This window comes from Vigna radiata, chromosome 1 (genome assembly GCF_000741045.1).
Source record: "Vigna radiata var. radiata cultivar VC1973A chromosome 1, Vradiata_ver6, whole genome shotgun sequence".
NCBI lineage: Eukaryota > Viridiplantae > Streptophyta > Magnoliopsida > Fabales > Fabaceae > Vigna > Vigna radiata.
In genome coordinates this window covers 17,112,800-17,126,195 of record NC_028351.1, presented here as the reverse complement: position 1 = coordinate 17,126,195, position 13,396 = coordinate 17,112,800, and the positions used below count along the sequence as shown (strand labels likewise).

Sequence of the window (13,396 nt, the reverse complement as noted above, 5' to 3'; positions counted from 1 at the left end):
ATTTGACCAAGGGAAAGAGAGCAGAAAATCAACTTAAACAAATAAATTGATTGACTATCCTCGTATAACTCGTTGCTTTGATCACAAAGGCGGTCTCATTGTCAAACAAATGACTTAAAAGATTAGAAACTCGGCGAAGGTAAAAAAAACTCTAGATTATTGGTTTCTAGAAAGATTGGTGGTTTTATATAAAATGAAATTCGACTATTATATATCTATTTATAGTTTAAACCTTTTATCATTAAATTAATATAGCGTTCTCCTTTTATAAACTACCACTTCTCTTGAATCACTTTCTAGGTTCTAATTTATTCTTTTATTTACGTTTTAGCATATCCACACATCTAAGAAATTGATTATTTATCAAGTTTAGGTTCTCACATTATTCTTTTACTAGGTTGGATATTATATCATAACTTTCCTAAGTTGGAAAAACGAAATCAAGAAGATTTATATTATGAGAATATATTGAAGAAGATTTAGAAGAGAAAAACTTCAACAATCATATCCTTAGAATGCCTATAAATAATGGTACAAGATTATCAAGAAAGACATACAAGATATGATATAATAGAATATCATCAACAAAACAATGAAAAATATGTAAGATAGATCAATGACATCTACACAACAAGTGATATCAAAATATAAAATAAAAAAAAAAAAGGAATAGAGACAGTGAGTGCATAAATTCAAATCCAGAAAAATTCTTGTTTGAAAATGCATTGGGTTATGGTCTTCACCATTGTAATGTTCTTCACCATTGTGTGTTCTTTTTGTCCTATACGCTTTTATTTAATTACTCTATATATGCACAAAAATATTTAAATTGTCAATAGGATTTATTCAATCCCCCACACCCCTTTAGAGCAATTTTGCACCAATAACTGCCCATAATGGAAAAATATTAATGAATCATTTCTAGAATTTGATGCAAAGTAAAAAACTTAAGAGTTGGACTTGGTACAAATGGTATGAATCCTTGCGGGAACTAAGTAATAAACATAGTTCATGGTTAGTTTTGTTGACAATTTATTATTTTCCTCATTCATTGTGCATGAAGAGAAAATATATTGTTATATATGATGATTTTGAAACATAGCAACCAGGAAATGACATTGATGTATACATGAGGCCTTTGATTAGTGATTTGAAACTGTTGCAGGAAATATGTGTTGATGTGTTCGATTTTATATTGTCAAGAAATTTTTTTTTTTTGCAATGTGGTTTTACACAATAAATAATTTCACAACATATGGTAACTTAGTAGTTATAATGTGAGAGGTCATGTTTCTTGTCTCAGATGTGAAGAAAACACGAGACATATCCAATTGAAACATGGAGAAAACCATGTACACTATGCATCAAAAGTTATTTCCTCATAGTCATTCTTAACATAGAATGAGGAAAGCATTTAATGAAAGGCAAGAGGCAAAGTTGCCCCCATAATGGTCAAAAAGTATATGACTAAGTGAAAAATATTAACATTATATTTGAAAAGAATCAAAAGAAGACAATTGAGAAGAACATTTGGAAGAAACAATCAATATTGTCTAATCTTCCATATTGGTGAAAACTTGATGTTAGACACATTATATAGATGTGATGTATGTTGAACAAAATATTTGCAATAATATAAAACACTTAAGTTTTTGTCAATGTTTAAATAGTTTGAAAGTGTCATAGGGATACTCTTCAAATGTTAAGAGGCTTTAATCTATGCAAGATTTGGAGTTAATTGTTTTGAACATATTGTATTTGCTGATGCAACAATTTTTGCTAGTAGCTTTTTGCATCATCTTACTTGCTTCCATTAGAGGTCTTATAACATGTTTGATTTTTTTTTTCAGTGTCATACACAAGAAAGTTATTGATTCACATGTGTTAAAAGATTTGAAAAATGATACAATAAAAAAAATTATGTTAATTGAAAATGTATTTTCTATTAGTGGTGTATTTGATAGTTCATTTAGTGAGAGAAATTTGACTATAGGGTCAATTTATTTGAGATGGATATACTGAATTTATTTGAAACTGTTGCAGGAAATATTTGTTGATGTGTTCGATTTTATATTGTCAAGAAATTTTGTTTTTTTGCAATGTGGTTTTACACAATAAATAATTTCCCAACATATGGTAACTTAGTGATTATAATGTGAGAGGTCATGTTTCTTGTCTCAAATGTGAAGAAAACACGAGACATGTCCAATTGAAACATGGAAAAAACCATGTACACTATGCATCAAAAGTTATTTCCTCATAGTCATTCTTAACATAGAATGAGGAAAGCATTTAATGAAAGGCAAGAGGCAAAGTTATTGATTCCATTAGAGGTCTTATGACATGTTTGATTTTTTTTCAGTGTCATACACAAGAAAGTTATTGATTCACATGTGTTAAAAGATTTGAAAAATGATACAATAAAAAATTATGTTAATTGAAAATGTATTTTGTATTAGTGGTGTATTTGATAGTTCATTTAGTGAGAGAAATTTGACTACAGGGTCAATTTATTTGAGATGGATATACTTAATTGAGAGATACATAAAAAGATGGTAAAGAATCGTTTCGAAACTTCAATCCTAGAGCACTACTATAAGTCATTGAATTCTACACAAATTTTATACCAAGTTATGAACTAATAAAAGTTTCTTAGAGTTGACATGAAGGGAGATGTGTGAAGGTAAAGATACTTGAACAATAAAGATTAAAGATGTAAGTTGAAAAGAAATTAATCAAACACATTTGCACATCTTGAACAATACTAATGAAGTTATTATTTACGGATCATAACACATTGATTAAATCAAGTCTATATGTCCAAAAAATGAAAAAAAAAAATTAATATATAATCACATTTTAAAGATTAATTAACATCAGTTTAACATAAAAAATCACATTGAATTTTTTAAATAAAATACAGACCAAATATAAAAAACACTAAAGAGTCGTAATAAATCAACCTCATACCTCATGAATATTTAGAAAAATACTAATTAATTTAAAATAAAATAAAATAAAAATTCACTTTAACACGAAATAGATAAAGAAGTAGATTGAAACTAATAAATAAGATAAAACATTAAAAGTACAACCAACCAAATTTTATAATATTATGGAACATATATATTATATATAATAGCAATATATAAATATATATTTTATATATGTGTATAATATAATATGATATGATATGATACTTAATTAGACTATTTTATAATAGGATCATTAAACGTAACGTAAGTTTTTCATTCAATGGTCTTCAAGTTAAAATTTTTTTTTATGTAAATCAACATAATAATTAAGAAATCATATAAATATATTACTTTTATAAATTATAACAACTTTAATACAATAATGATAACAAAAATATATTATTTTTAGAGCCGTCAAAATGGGTCACAACCCGTGGACCAACCCGGTCCATCACGAGTTCGGGCCAGATTGGATTTGAAAAATACAACCCACCTATATGCAGGTCAGATTTCAATCCGGCTCATTTAAATCCGGCTCATACGGGTTGAACCCGTGATGAGCCGGGTTAGCCCACCAACCCACCTACCTAATTTTATTTTTTTAATTTATTATTTTATTTATAAAACTCTAAAAAATAAAATACTCTCTTCAGTCACTGTGTATACCAACACAAAGTAACCTCTCTTTACTCTCACAAATCACTCTCACGGTACTTGCTCTCATTTGACGTCACTCTCACTTCACTGAAATTCTTCAAGTTGCAAGTAAAACACCCTTCCTTTTTTCTTCTCTTTTTTCCACATTTTTGTTTTCTCACTTCTCTTTCTTTTCTTTTTTTTTTTCAAAATCCTTATAATGACAAAAATAGGGGTTTGCGAATTTGTTTTTTGTTCTGGGAGATTTGAAGACATGGAATGATTTTTTCATGTTCTGACATGTTTGTATCAGATTTTGTTCATTTTATTTAAACAATTTGAGTATACATTATTTGAACAAGCTCTTTTTTATATCTTTGAATTTGGGAAATTATGTTACAAATTAAACTATTAATTTTTTTGTTGATGTTGTTGAGTACTAGTTCTCTTTTTTTTACTAATATTTTTTTATTGATTGTCGGAATTGTTCTAATATTAGGAAAATCTTTATTAGTGAATTTGGAGACAACAAGAACAAGGGTCAAGGATTATGATCAACTACATTCAGGTTGGTTTGACATTTCCTACTTTTGCATATAATATAGTACTATTGTGCTTTGTGCATGCTTATGCGGTTGAGATTGAAGATTGTTCTGTAGCAAACAAACAAAGATAATGACTTATGAAAGGTTGCCATGTCATGTCCACAACTATTTCCAATTGTTTCAATATTTAAAAAGTTGTGAAAGGTTGTCAATTGTTCCAATATTTAAAAAATGTAATTAAATGACCTATTGAGCGAACCCGTTTACCCACCAACCCGTGGTGGGTCGGGTCGGGTTCAAGTTTTTCTGACTCGTTAATAAATGAGTCGGGTTAGGTTGACTCACTAATTAACCAACTTGTGGTGCGCCGGACCGGATCGAGCCGGGCTACCCATTTTGACAGCTCTAATTATTTTGTATTCACTTAAGTAGGCTAACTTGTTAGCCTTTATAAATAACTTAAGACTCCACAATTTTAGCCTAATGAATAAAAGCCTGGATTTAACATACTTCTTTAAAAAATTGAACACATGAAAAAAGAGGAATTGTTTAATTAAAAATAGAAAAATATTGAACATTAACTTTTAAAATAGCTTGGTTTCTTACTCATAATTTTATTTATTATTATGAATATTATTTTTTTACTTACTCGTCATTATTATTATTATAAAAAAAATAGTCCCATAACTAATTGTGAATATTAACCAATATAATTGATTAGATTCGCTAACTCATTTAATTTTTCTTCATACTTCTTTATAACATCCACCTTATCTATTTAATTTTTCCCTACCCTTTTCCCCTCTTCCATTGCCACCAAACAAAACTTCAGTTATGCTTTTTATGATTTTATAATTAGATTGAGTATTCTTTTATTTTATGTTTTTTTAAATTAAATTTTTTCATATTATTATAAAATATACCATGTTGGTTGATAGTTTTATTAATGTGTTACATTTATAAACCTATATATTAAATTAATTTTCTGTTCATTGTAACATCTATGGTTTATATAAGATCAAACAATGTTTGTGAATGATAATGAAAGAATTAGAACATTTTAGTTGGAAACCAAAACATATCAAATGAATTAAATAGATTTAAATATAAAATTATTGTCGTAAAATATATAAGTAAATTAAAACTATAACATCATGTGACAATTATTGGAGATTTGCCTAAATATGAAATTTAAGTGAGATAATTTAAAAATATACGACGATTTCTTCCATGTCATGCTTACTTCAAAATAATATTTATGTATATATACATTTTTTACATATAAAAGTTAAATGATAGAAGATAAAATGCGAATAGTAAAGTAAAAGGTTTGATATATGTTTTTTAAGTGTCTTAAAACCATAGTTTAATATCTATGTGTGTTTGTTAAGAATACAAGAGAAGAGACAACTTTAAAAGTGCATTACAAATAAATAAATCGTTCAAAAATCTAAATAATAATTATTTTCAATCTTTGGAAGATAATTGATGCAAAACATTTATGCAGATAATTTCACCTAACACAAACTTATTTAAGCTTCATTATGTCAACATGTGCTTCGATATGCTTCAAATTACAATAACTACTTTCTAAAAACTCCGACATTTCAATCATGAATTATTCGAATCATGTAACCAAGAAATGTTGCAAAAGTATGAGTTTCCAGAGGGCTCTTACTGGTCGAATCAACGAACAATCTGGCAGAGTTGCCATAACCATACATTGACTAACAAAAAGGGAAATTGTATGAGGCTTAAAAGGAAAAAAGTGATACACATCATACGATCAAAAACAATAAAAAAGGTAAAGTCAAAGTCTTAAAACCATAATTAATATCCAAGTCGTGCTTGGAGAGGCCCTAATAATCCAAAACAAAGTAATGATCCTGCTGTAACTGATCAGTAATCAGAATCAGACACTTCTCCCTCATCAGATAACTCATCAAATGATCTTATGTCAAGTTGGTACCGAAGAATTCCACCAATGCCACCAAACCCTCTGCAGAACTGTGACCCTTCCTGAGATTTGTTGGTAACAAATTCCAGGGAGCATCCAAATCGTTTGTACTCATTGGCAAACCACTCAAGCAAGGGCATCTTCTCCTGAACTTCCAACTCTGCAGAGGTTGCTGCATCACGGAAGTTGCTTTGATTAGTCTCTTGGTCCTTGCCCAAGTGCTTTATGACAATCTCACCAGTGACACTGTTTTTCAGCACATACCTATTAATATCCAAATTTTCCCACACAATGAGTGTTTCCACTGCACCCATCTCCAGTGCCTTCAGAGTGTCATCAACCCCAAAGACATATCTCCCAGTGTCCTGACTGATCTCCTCAAAATATTTCCCTATCAAGCGTTTCTCTTGAATGAACTTCACATTTGACAAAATCTCGGCAGATAACTCAATAGCTTGATTGAATCCATTTTCCCCACCATAAGAAACATCCACCACATTCAATATTTTTGCTTGCAACCGAGGGTCAAACATGTCGGACTGACTCAGCTCAGTCTTGAAGTCAGCAGAACCAGCCAGTATAAGTCCAGAAACATTAGGTTGACTGGTTGCAGGATTGATGAAAAACTGAGTAGCAAGTTCTGCAGTTTTTCTTACATAGTTGTGCCGTTTTTCCATCCTAAGACGAGCAAAACGCAAAGCTGATTGACCTCCTCTACCGTGCTTCTTTGGAAGATCAACAGTAAATTTGTGAAGCACCTCACGAGTGTTTCCACTTAAGGTCCCAAAAAGGGTACCATTTCCATCCATAACAATGAAACCAAACTTGTCATCAGATTCTAAAAGTTCATTCAGAGCTTCTGTGTGAAACTTGTTATCACAGAGGTACAATGATGCATTGATAGGCTTGAAAGGTTCAAAATCAATTGTCACCTTCTTTTCCTTGCCATCTTCAGTGACGATGGTTCCTGTGTAAAGAACCAACCCATTTGGAGGGACCTTGTTATATAGTTTCAACCTCTGCTGAGCAGAGGTAATGGCTCCCAGCACTGACTGTCGGTTCACCCTACTTTTGATGTTTGAAGCAGTTCCAAATTCATCTCCTAACATCTTAGTGACTCGAGATATTTGATCACGTGGAGGCATGATCAGGGAAATCATGCTGGTACCGTTACCTCTAGCAGCTTCCAATGCCTTGATCAATTTCTTGATCTTCCATATCTCAATGTTCTTGTCTGATTCTTGACCATCAGCCATTGTTTGTGATGACAGGAAGACTAGCCTACAACATAACAGCAGGGATACAAGGTAGCAAGTTCAGCAAACAGTAAGTTAATCAGTTAACCACCATATAGATCTAAATCTAGTTTAGCCTCCAATGCTATTGAATCATTATCGAACTAATTGTTTCTTAAAACACATTAATATGAAATGATGCATCGGTTAAAACAAAGTCCATTGGTGTTGTTTCTGGGCAACAGATAGATCCACGAATGTAATGTGGATTGCATTACAATGCTGCAGAAAAAATCCATTTAAGTATCCATTAAGTAGAATATTAAATACAGAATCCACCCATGATCTGTCAATTGGATAAAAGTCAATTAATCCAGTAATAATGTTTTATGAATGATATCCAATACATCCATTAGTAATTTTATTATCTTTTATTATTCAAACTCACACTCTCCTTCCTCTCTTTTCACTCTATTCAGTAGTTCAACTATAGCACCTGATTACAAAACAGAAAACCCTATATTTTCCCCAATGTTGATAGCTTGGGTATAAAACAGCAAAGTTCAAAACAAAGGTGAATTTTTCCGTGGAGGACTCGTCAAACAAGGAAATAACACTGACTCAAATCCCAAGGTTTTCAGGACTCAATCAACAATAAAAAGTGTCAAAATCCAAAAACAAGGTACAGGAAAGAAAATAAAATCTACCAAGAAGAGGATTGATGGTGGAGTGCAGCAGAAAAATTGGGAAAGGGCAGCAGCAACGAGTGAAGACATTGATGGTGAATGATGACAGCAATGAAAAAACAGTAATGAACTGATGATGACAACAATAAAAGGGTGAAGAGAGGGAAATATTCAGAACTTAGACAATGGTAGCAGGGTTTTGGCTATGAAGGAGGCACAGTAAGTAGCTGATAGGTTTCTGAATGGGAAACCTATCTAAATTGCACTAAACACACACCAAACAAACAGAAAAAGAGTAAGCTGTATAATTCTGTATTGAGTATGGTAAACTGCACAGCCAAACACCCCCCAAGAGAGCCAAGTTCTCCCTCCACAGGATAAGAATGATCCTGTCTATACAAGTATACAATTCAAAAGTAACTAATACCAAAATACATCAGCTCTATTATAGGACCTTTATTTCCCGCCCAAACTATTATTACAGTTATAACTTCCTAACGCCTCTCCCCCTCTTTATTCCCTTTTCTCTTCCTTTCATAAACTCTCCATACCCTTTCAGTAGCTGAGGAGTAGATAGACAAGTCTAGTGATCCTTCACCCACCCAATGACGGAATCATAACCGTAAGCTTAGCCAAGTAAAAATCAATACACAGATGGATGGATAATGGTGGTGTGCCATACTTGATAGTGAAACAACTTTAAGTTTATACATTATCTATAAATAAATGACACATCTTAAACAATATATAGTAATTGTGCATTATACATAAAATCTTGGTAGCTGGCACCCTTGTATCTGTGATGATATTCTTTCTTCCCAGAGTTGATAGACAATCATATATCGAGATCTCCACAACCTAATGTAGCATCATATTTGGTAATGAAAAATAAAATAACAAGGAACTGCTAAGCAAAAAAATGAGTCAGACATGCAAAAGTGACACAGATGGAAAAACATTATAAGGTCTTACTTTCACACAATGGTTCAATGAGTTGAACTTTTGGACAAGGATAAAAAAGAAAAAACGGAATAACAATGGTTAGACTTTTGTTTTCCTGCATCAATAAAAATTTATATTATGCTTTGTTTCATTCATGTGTATAACAAGGAAGCTTTCCTATAAATACACACACTCGAGGAGATTGAGATAGAGTTTGTAATATGTGTTGTAGGGAAAACTTCACAAAATTGTAACAATACAGGGTAACGCAGAAACTCAAATATTAAACAGCAACTTGAAAAGCACTTTCCAAATCGTTATAATCAAGATTGTCCCCCCGCCCCCAATATCATAATATTAGTGAAAAATAGTGCACTTTGTTAATATATTCAGTTAATACAAAGAATATGAAATATTTTAATATCTTTTCAAACATTTTGTTCGAGATAAAAAAAAAAAAGAAAAGAATTTTAATTTTCTAGCAAGGTCAGTGTAAAGATTGTCACACTTTCAACCAATTGAAAATAATCTTAGGTACGGCTGAACTACTAAAAAAGTCTACAAATTAAGCGGAAATGGTTATATAACGTTGTAAGGGCATTCTAATTAAATTTTAAAACAAGATCCAGACTCAAAGCGTCCTGATTTAGACTTCTAAAGAACCTGAAAACATGGTAACGTAGAAAGGGAAAATATAATCTACCTACAGTCAGCCTAACATGTGAAAATATCACAGCAAAAAATGAGATTTAAGTGAAAAAAGGAAAAGTATGTTTCTGAACTTTGTACTTTTTGTAAAACTTGAGTTTAGTCCGTGTATTTTCAAATTAAAGTCCTCCAACTTCTGAAAATATTTGATTTTACTCCTTGTTTATATTTAAACCTCACATTTAATAAAATTTTGTTTACAGTCATAATATCGAGGGAAGGAAAAACTCATTTTCTTTAAAGTTCGAAGACTAATTCATCAATCTGAAAGAACAATAACCAAATCCAAGTTTGACAAAAGAGTACAAGGGCCAAAAACATGTCTTTCCCAAAAATAAATACATAAACATAGTAAGCACTCTTAATTCAACAATCCCAAAGTTTTGAGTTAGAAAACCTTTATCAATTCCAAAAGATAGAAATGAATTTGATAAGTAACCACTTACCACAGGATTTTTTTTTTTTCCTCAAAGAAATCCTTTTATTTTCATTTTACTAGAAAGCAGAAAACTTGTTAAACCCATATAAGAAAATGCATAAAAGAAAATGTAACATAGCTGTAACAGTCAAAACAGATTCAACTTTCTAGTCAAAACACGAAAGGCACCAGCTCAAAATTGCATATTAACACAAAAGTGAGATTACCAAATAAATCAAATCAAACCACGACGAGTTCACTAACATCATCCATAAATAAATCAAATCAACCCAAAATAAAACCTTTTGGACTCCAGTTAACAAAAAGCTCTAAACATACAGCAAATCGAAAACAAATAGTTCAATCTAAGGATTTGAATCCAACATGTGAGGCTTCAGATGCACGGGAAAAAACAGATTGGGGAAGGGTCTTTACCTCTGTGATGCTGGAGACGAGAAAAGGAGGTGAAACTGAAACTCTTCCAATTAGGGTATTAACAGTGGTGCTTGCTTCTTCAACCTATATTTGTTCACTATTATTATTATTGTCTTTTTTCACTTGGATTTGAATAATAGTGGCGTGGACCCACCACCGGCATGTTGCTGAAATGGTGATGCCTCCTTCTCACATTTTTTTAATCTTTTTTTTTTTTTCCTTTTCCACCATAGTTATGCCCCCTGTTTAGGCACTAACTTTCTGATAAAAAAAAATCTTTGAACTTTATTTAGTATTTTATTAATTGTTTTGTATTTCTATTATATATTATTTTTGATTAATTGGCTAATGGCGACAATATAACAGTTTCCAACTTGAGTCAACTTATTTAAAAGGTTTGCAATAATATAATTGTTTATTGAAATTAATGTTATTAGTTTTATTAATACACATTAGTTATAATTATTGACACACAAGTACACTGTCGTTCCAAGATTCAACATGTAATTAATTGATATAACATTTAAAAATCCATGAAAAGAATACAAAAATAAAAATGAAAACATGACAATCAAATCAAATTTACCCACCAGAACATAAAAAAAAACAATTTTTTAATAATCAATAGACTTATTAAATTAGTCCATTTTACAAAACTCGACCATAATCCTATAGAAGTTCATACTAAGTCTACATAGATTGATGTGAAAAAAACTTGCAAAACAAAAAAAAAAATCTTTTATTAAAAAGTATATAGAATTAAATATTCATAAAATCTTATTAGTTAGTCCGTCAATAAGTATTCTGTTCACTATTTTATTTCTAATAATGTATAAAAGTTTTTTAATTATGTTAACATGTTGATTTAACTAATACAGTAACTTAATCATATTCACTAATTATACCTTCCTTACTTAAATTATTAATTATATTAGTATCTTATTTTTTCTTTTTTTTTTAATTTTATAAAATTGTATGTATTTTTATTCAATTTTGATATCTAAAATATTTATGCTATATTAGTACTATTTTATAAAAACAATTCCTTATTTGATCTTTTTATAGATCATTCTTTTAAGGAAAAAATCTTTCCATTTAAACTAAAACGCCCATATTATATTTTAAATGTCAAAATTAAAAATAAGTTAATAGCTTATTTATATATAATCTTTTTGAAATAGTTTCTCAAAATAAATTCATAAAAACTATTAAAAGAAAATGTATTTTTATAATTGTATCTAAATATAAGTAATTTCTAGACTTATAAAAAAAGGCTAAATATGTTTTTCGTCCCCCAACTATTGGCCGTTTTTGTGTTTAGTCCCTCTTTCAAACTATAGTACAATTTAGTCCTTCAACTTTAGAAAACTCTGGTTTTAGTCCTTTTTACCAAATTTTTTTAACTTTATTTGTTGTTTCAAACGCGTTACATTATAGCATTTGGATTGTTTACACTGTTTGACACATTTTTGCTTCAATGTTTCAAATGCTATAATGTAACGTGCTTGAAACAACAAATAAAGTTTAAAAAATTTGATAAAAAGGACTAAAACCATAGTTTTCTAAAGTTGAAGGACTAAATTGTACTATAGTTTGAAAGAGGGACTAAACACAAAAACGGCCAATAGTTGGAGGACGAAAAACATATTTAACCCATAAAAAAATGACTTATTTTGAACTTCTTTATTTTTTTTCAAAATTATGATGTTTTTAAATTTAAACAAACTCAACATACATTATATTTTCAACTTTTTAAAATAATGCAATTATGTATATAAAATATGATTATAATTAAAAAATTATATAATAGCTTTTTATAAAACCAATATTTATATATTATTGATAGGAGGAACAATATGAATGCTTAACCCAATTTCTTATGTAGTTTTTTATGATGATAACACATGTTTCGGTTTTTGATGATGACAATACATATGTTTCCGTGACTGCAACATATATCAATTAAATTGGTTGATTTACATACTTTCTATGATCATACATGTGTTTACATCTACTTATGCATACTCACATTTTAATATGTGAAAACCACTTGCACAATACACTATCTGTATGAAGTAATCGATTACAGTGGTTTAGGTTCATCAGATAACTATTACTTAAATTGTGGCAAGCTACAAGTTTTAACTGATTACATTTATAATCGATTAAAACTCGTGCCTTTGTAGAAACACCTTTCTGCAATATACTGTGATGAGTTTTGTGAAGAAAAGGTTTTCAAACTTATCTAAGTGTCGTACTTAACCAATTACACGGTTTATGTAATCAATTAAGTTTGTTAAACATTGAAAATTGTTTTAATGATAAGTCTTAATAGTAATAACGGTCATATTTTCATATGTTTTGACTTACATGTTATGTGCAATTGTTAAACCCCTGGCAAGTGTATCAGATCGTATCAAGTAATAAATAGACAGGAAGTCCAAGATCGTTTCCCAAGGGACTCTTAGGCCTTATCTTTCATGTAAATTGATTGCATAAGACTTGAGTAAAGATTGACTTTGGGAATTTGAATGCAAAATCTAAAAGAAACATGCAAATGCAAATTGAATCAACTGGCAAATAAAAGATATGTATGAATGGGGTTGTTGGGGTTTACAATTTCATCCTTATCCACTCTCTTATATCTACTACTCTTATTAAATTTGTTTTATTATCAATGTCATGCAACTTTCTAGATTACTTTAATCCCGATTCCTCGACAAAAAGAGCCTGTTAGAGATATTATATTTAGTTTATATTGTGTTTATGTTAATTAGGGAAATATAGTCCCTATATATTTATTAGGGAAACATTGTTCTTATTTTATTTTATTTTATTCTTACATATTCATTTGTATTT

The 13,396-nt window shown here is 30.0% G+C and overlaps 1 protein-coding gene across 2 annotated transcripts; it reads right to left on the bottom strand.

The window, feature by feature from the left end:
- Positions 1-5,788: 5,788 nt before the first annotated feature.
- Positions 5,789-10,670, bottom strand: LOC106772050 (eukaryotic peptide chain release factor subunit 1-3). Of its 2 annotated transcripts, none has more exons than XM_014658198.2 (2): positions 10,538-10,670; positions 5,789-7,394 (listed from the first exon to the last, which is right to left on the bottom strand). In XM_014658198.2, the coding sequence occupies exon 2, from the start codon at positions 7,367-7,369 to the stop codon at positions 6,056-6,058; it is 1,314 nt and encodes a 437-aa protein (XP_014513684.1). In that variant the 5' UTR covers positions 7,370-7,394; positions 10,538-10,670; the 3' UTR covers positions 5,789-6,055. The 2 variants fall into 2 exon arrangements, with proteins under 2 accessions (XP_014513684.1, XP_022641466.1); XM_022785745.1 differs by lacking the exon at positions 10,538-10,670 and adding an exon at positions 8,802-8,892.
- Between the last annotated feature and the right edge of the window lie 2,726 nt (positions 10,671-13,396).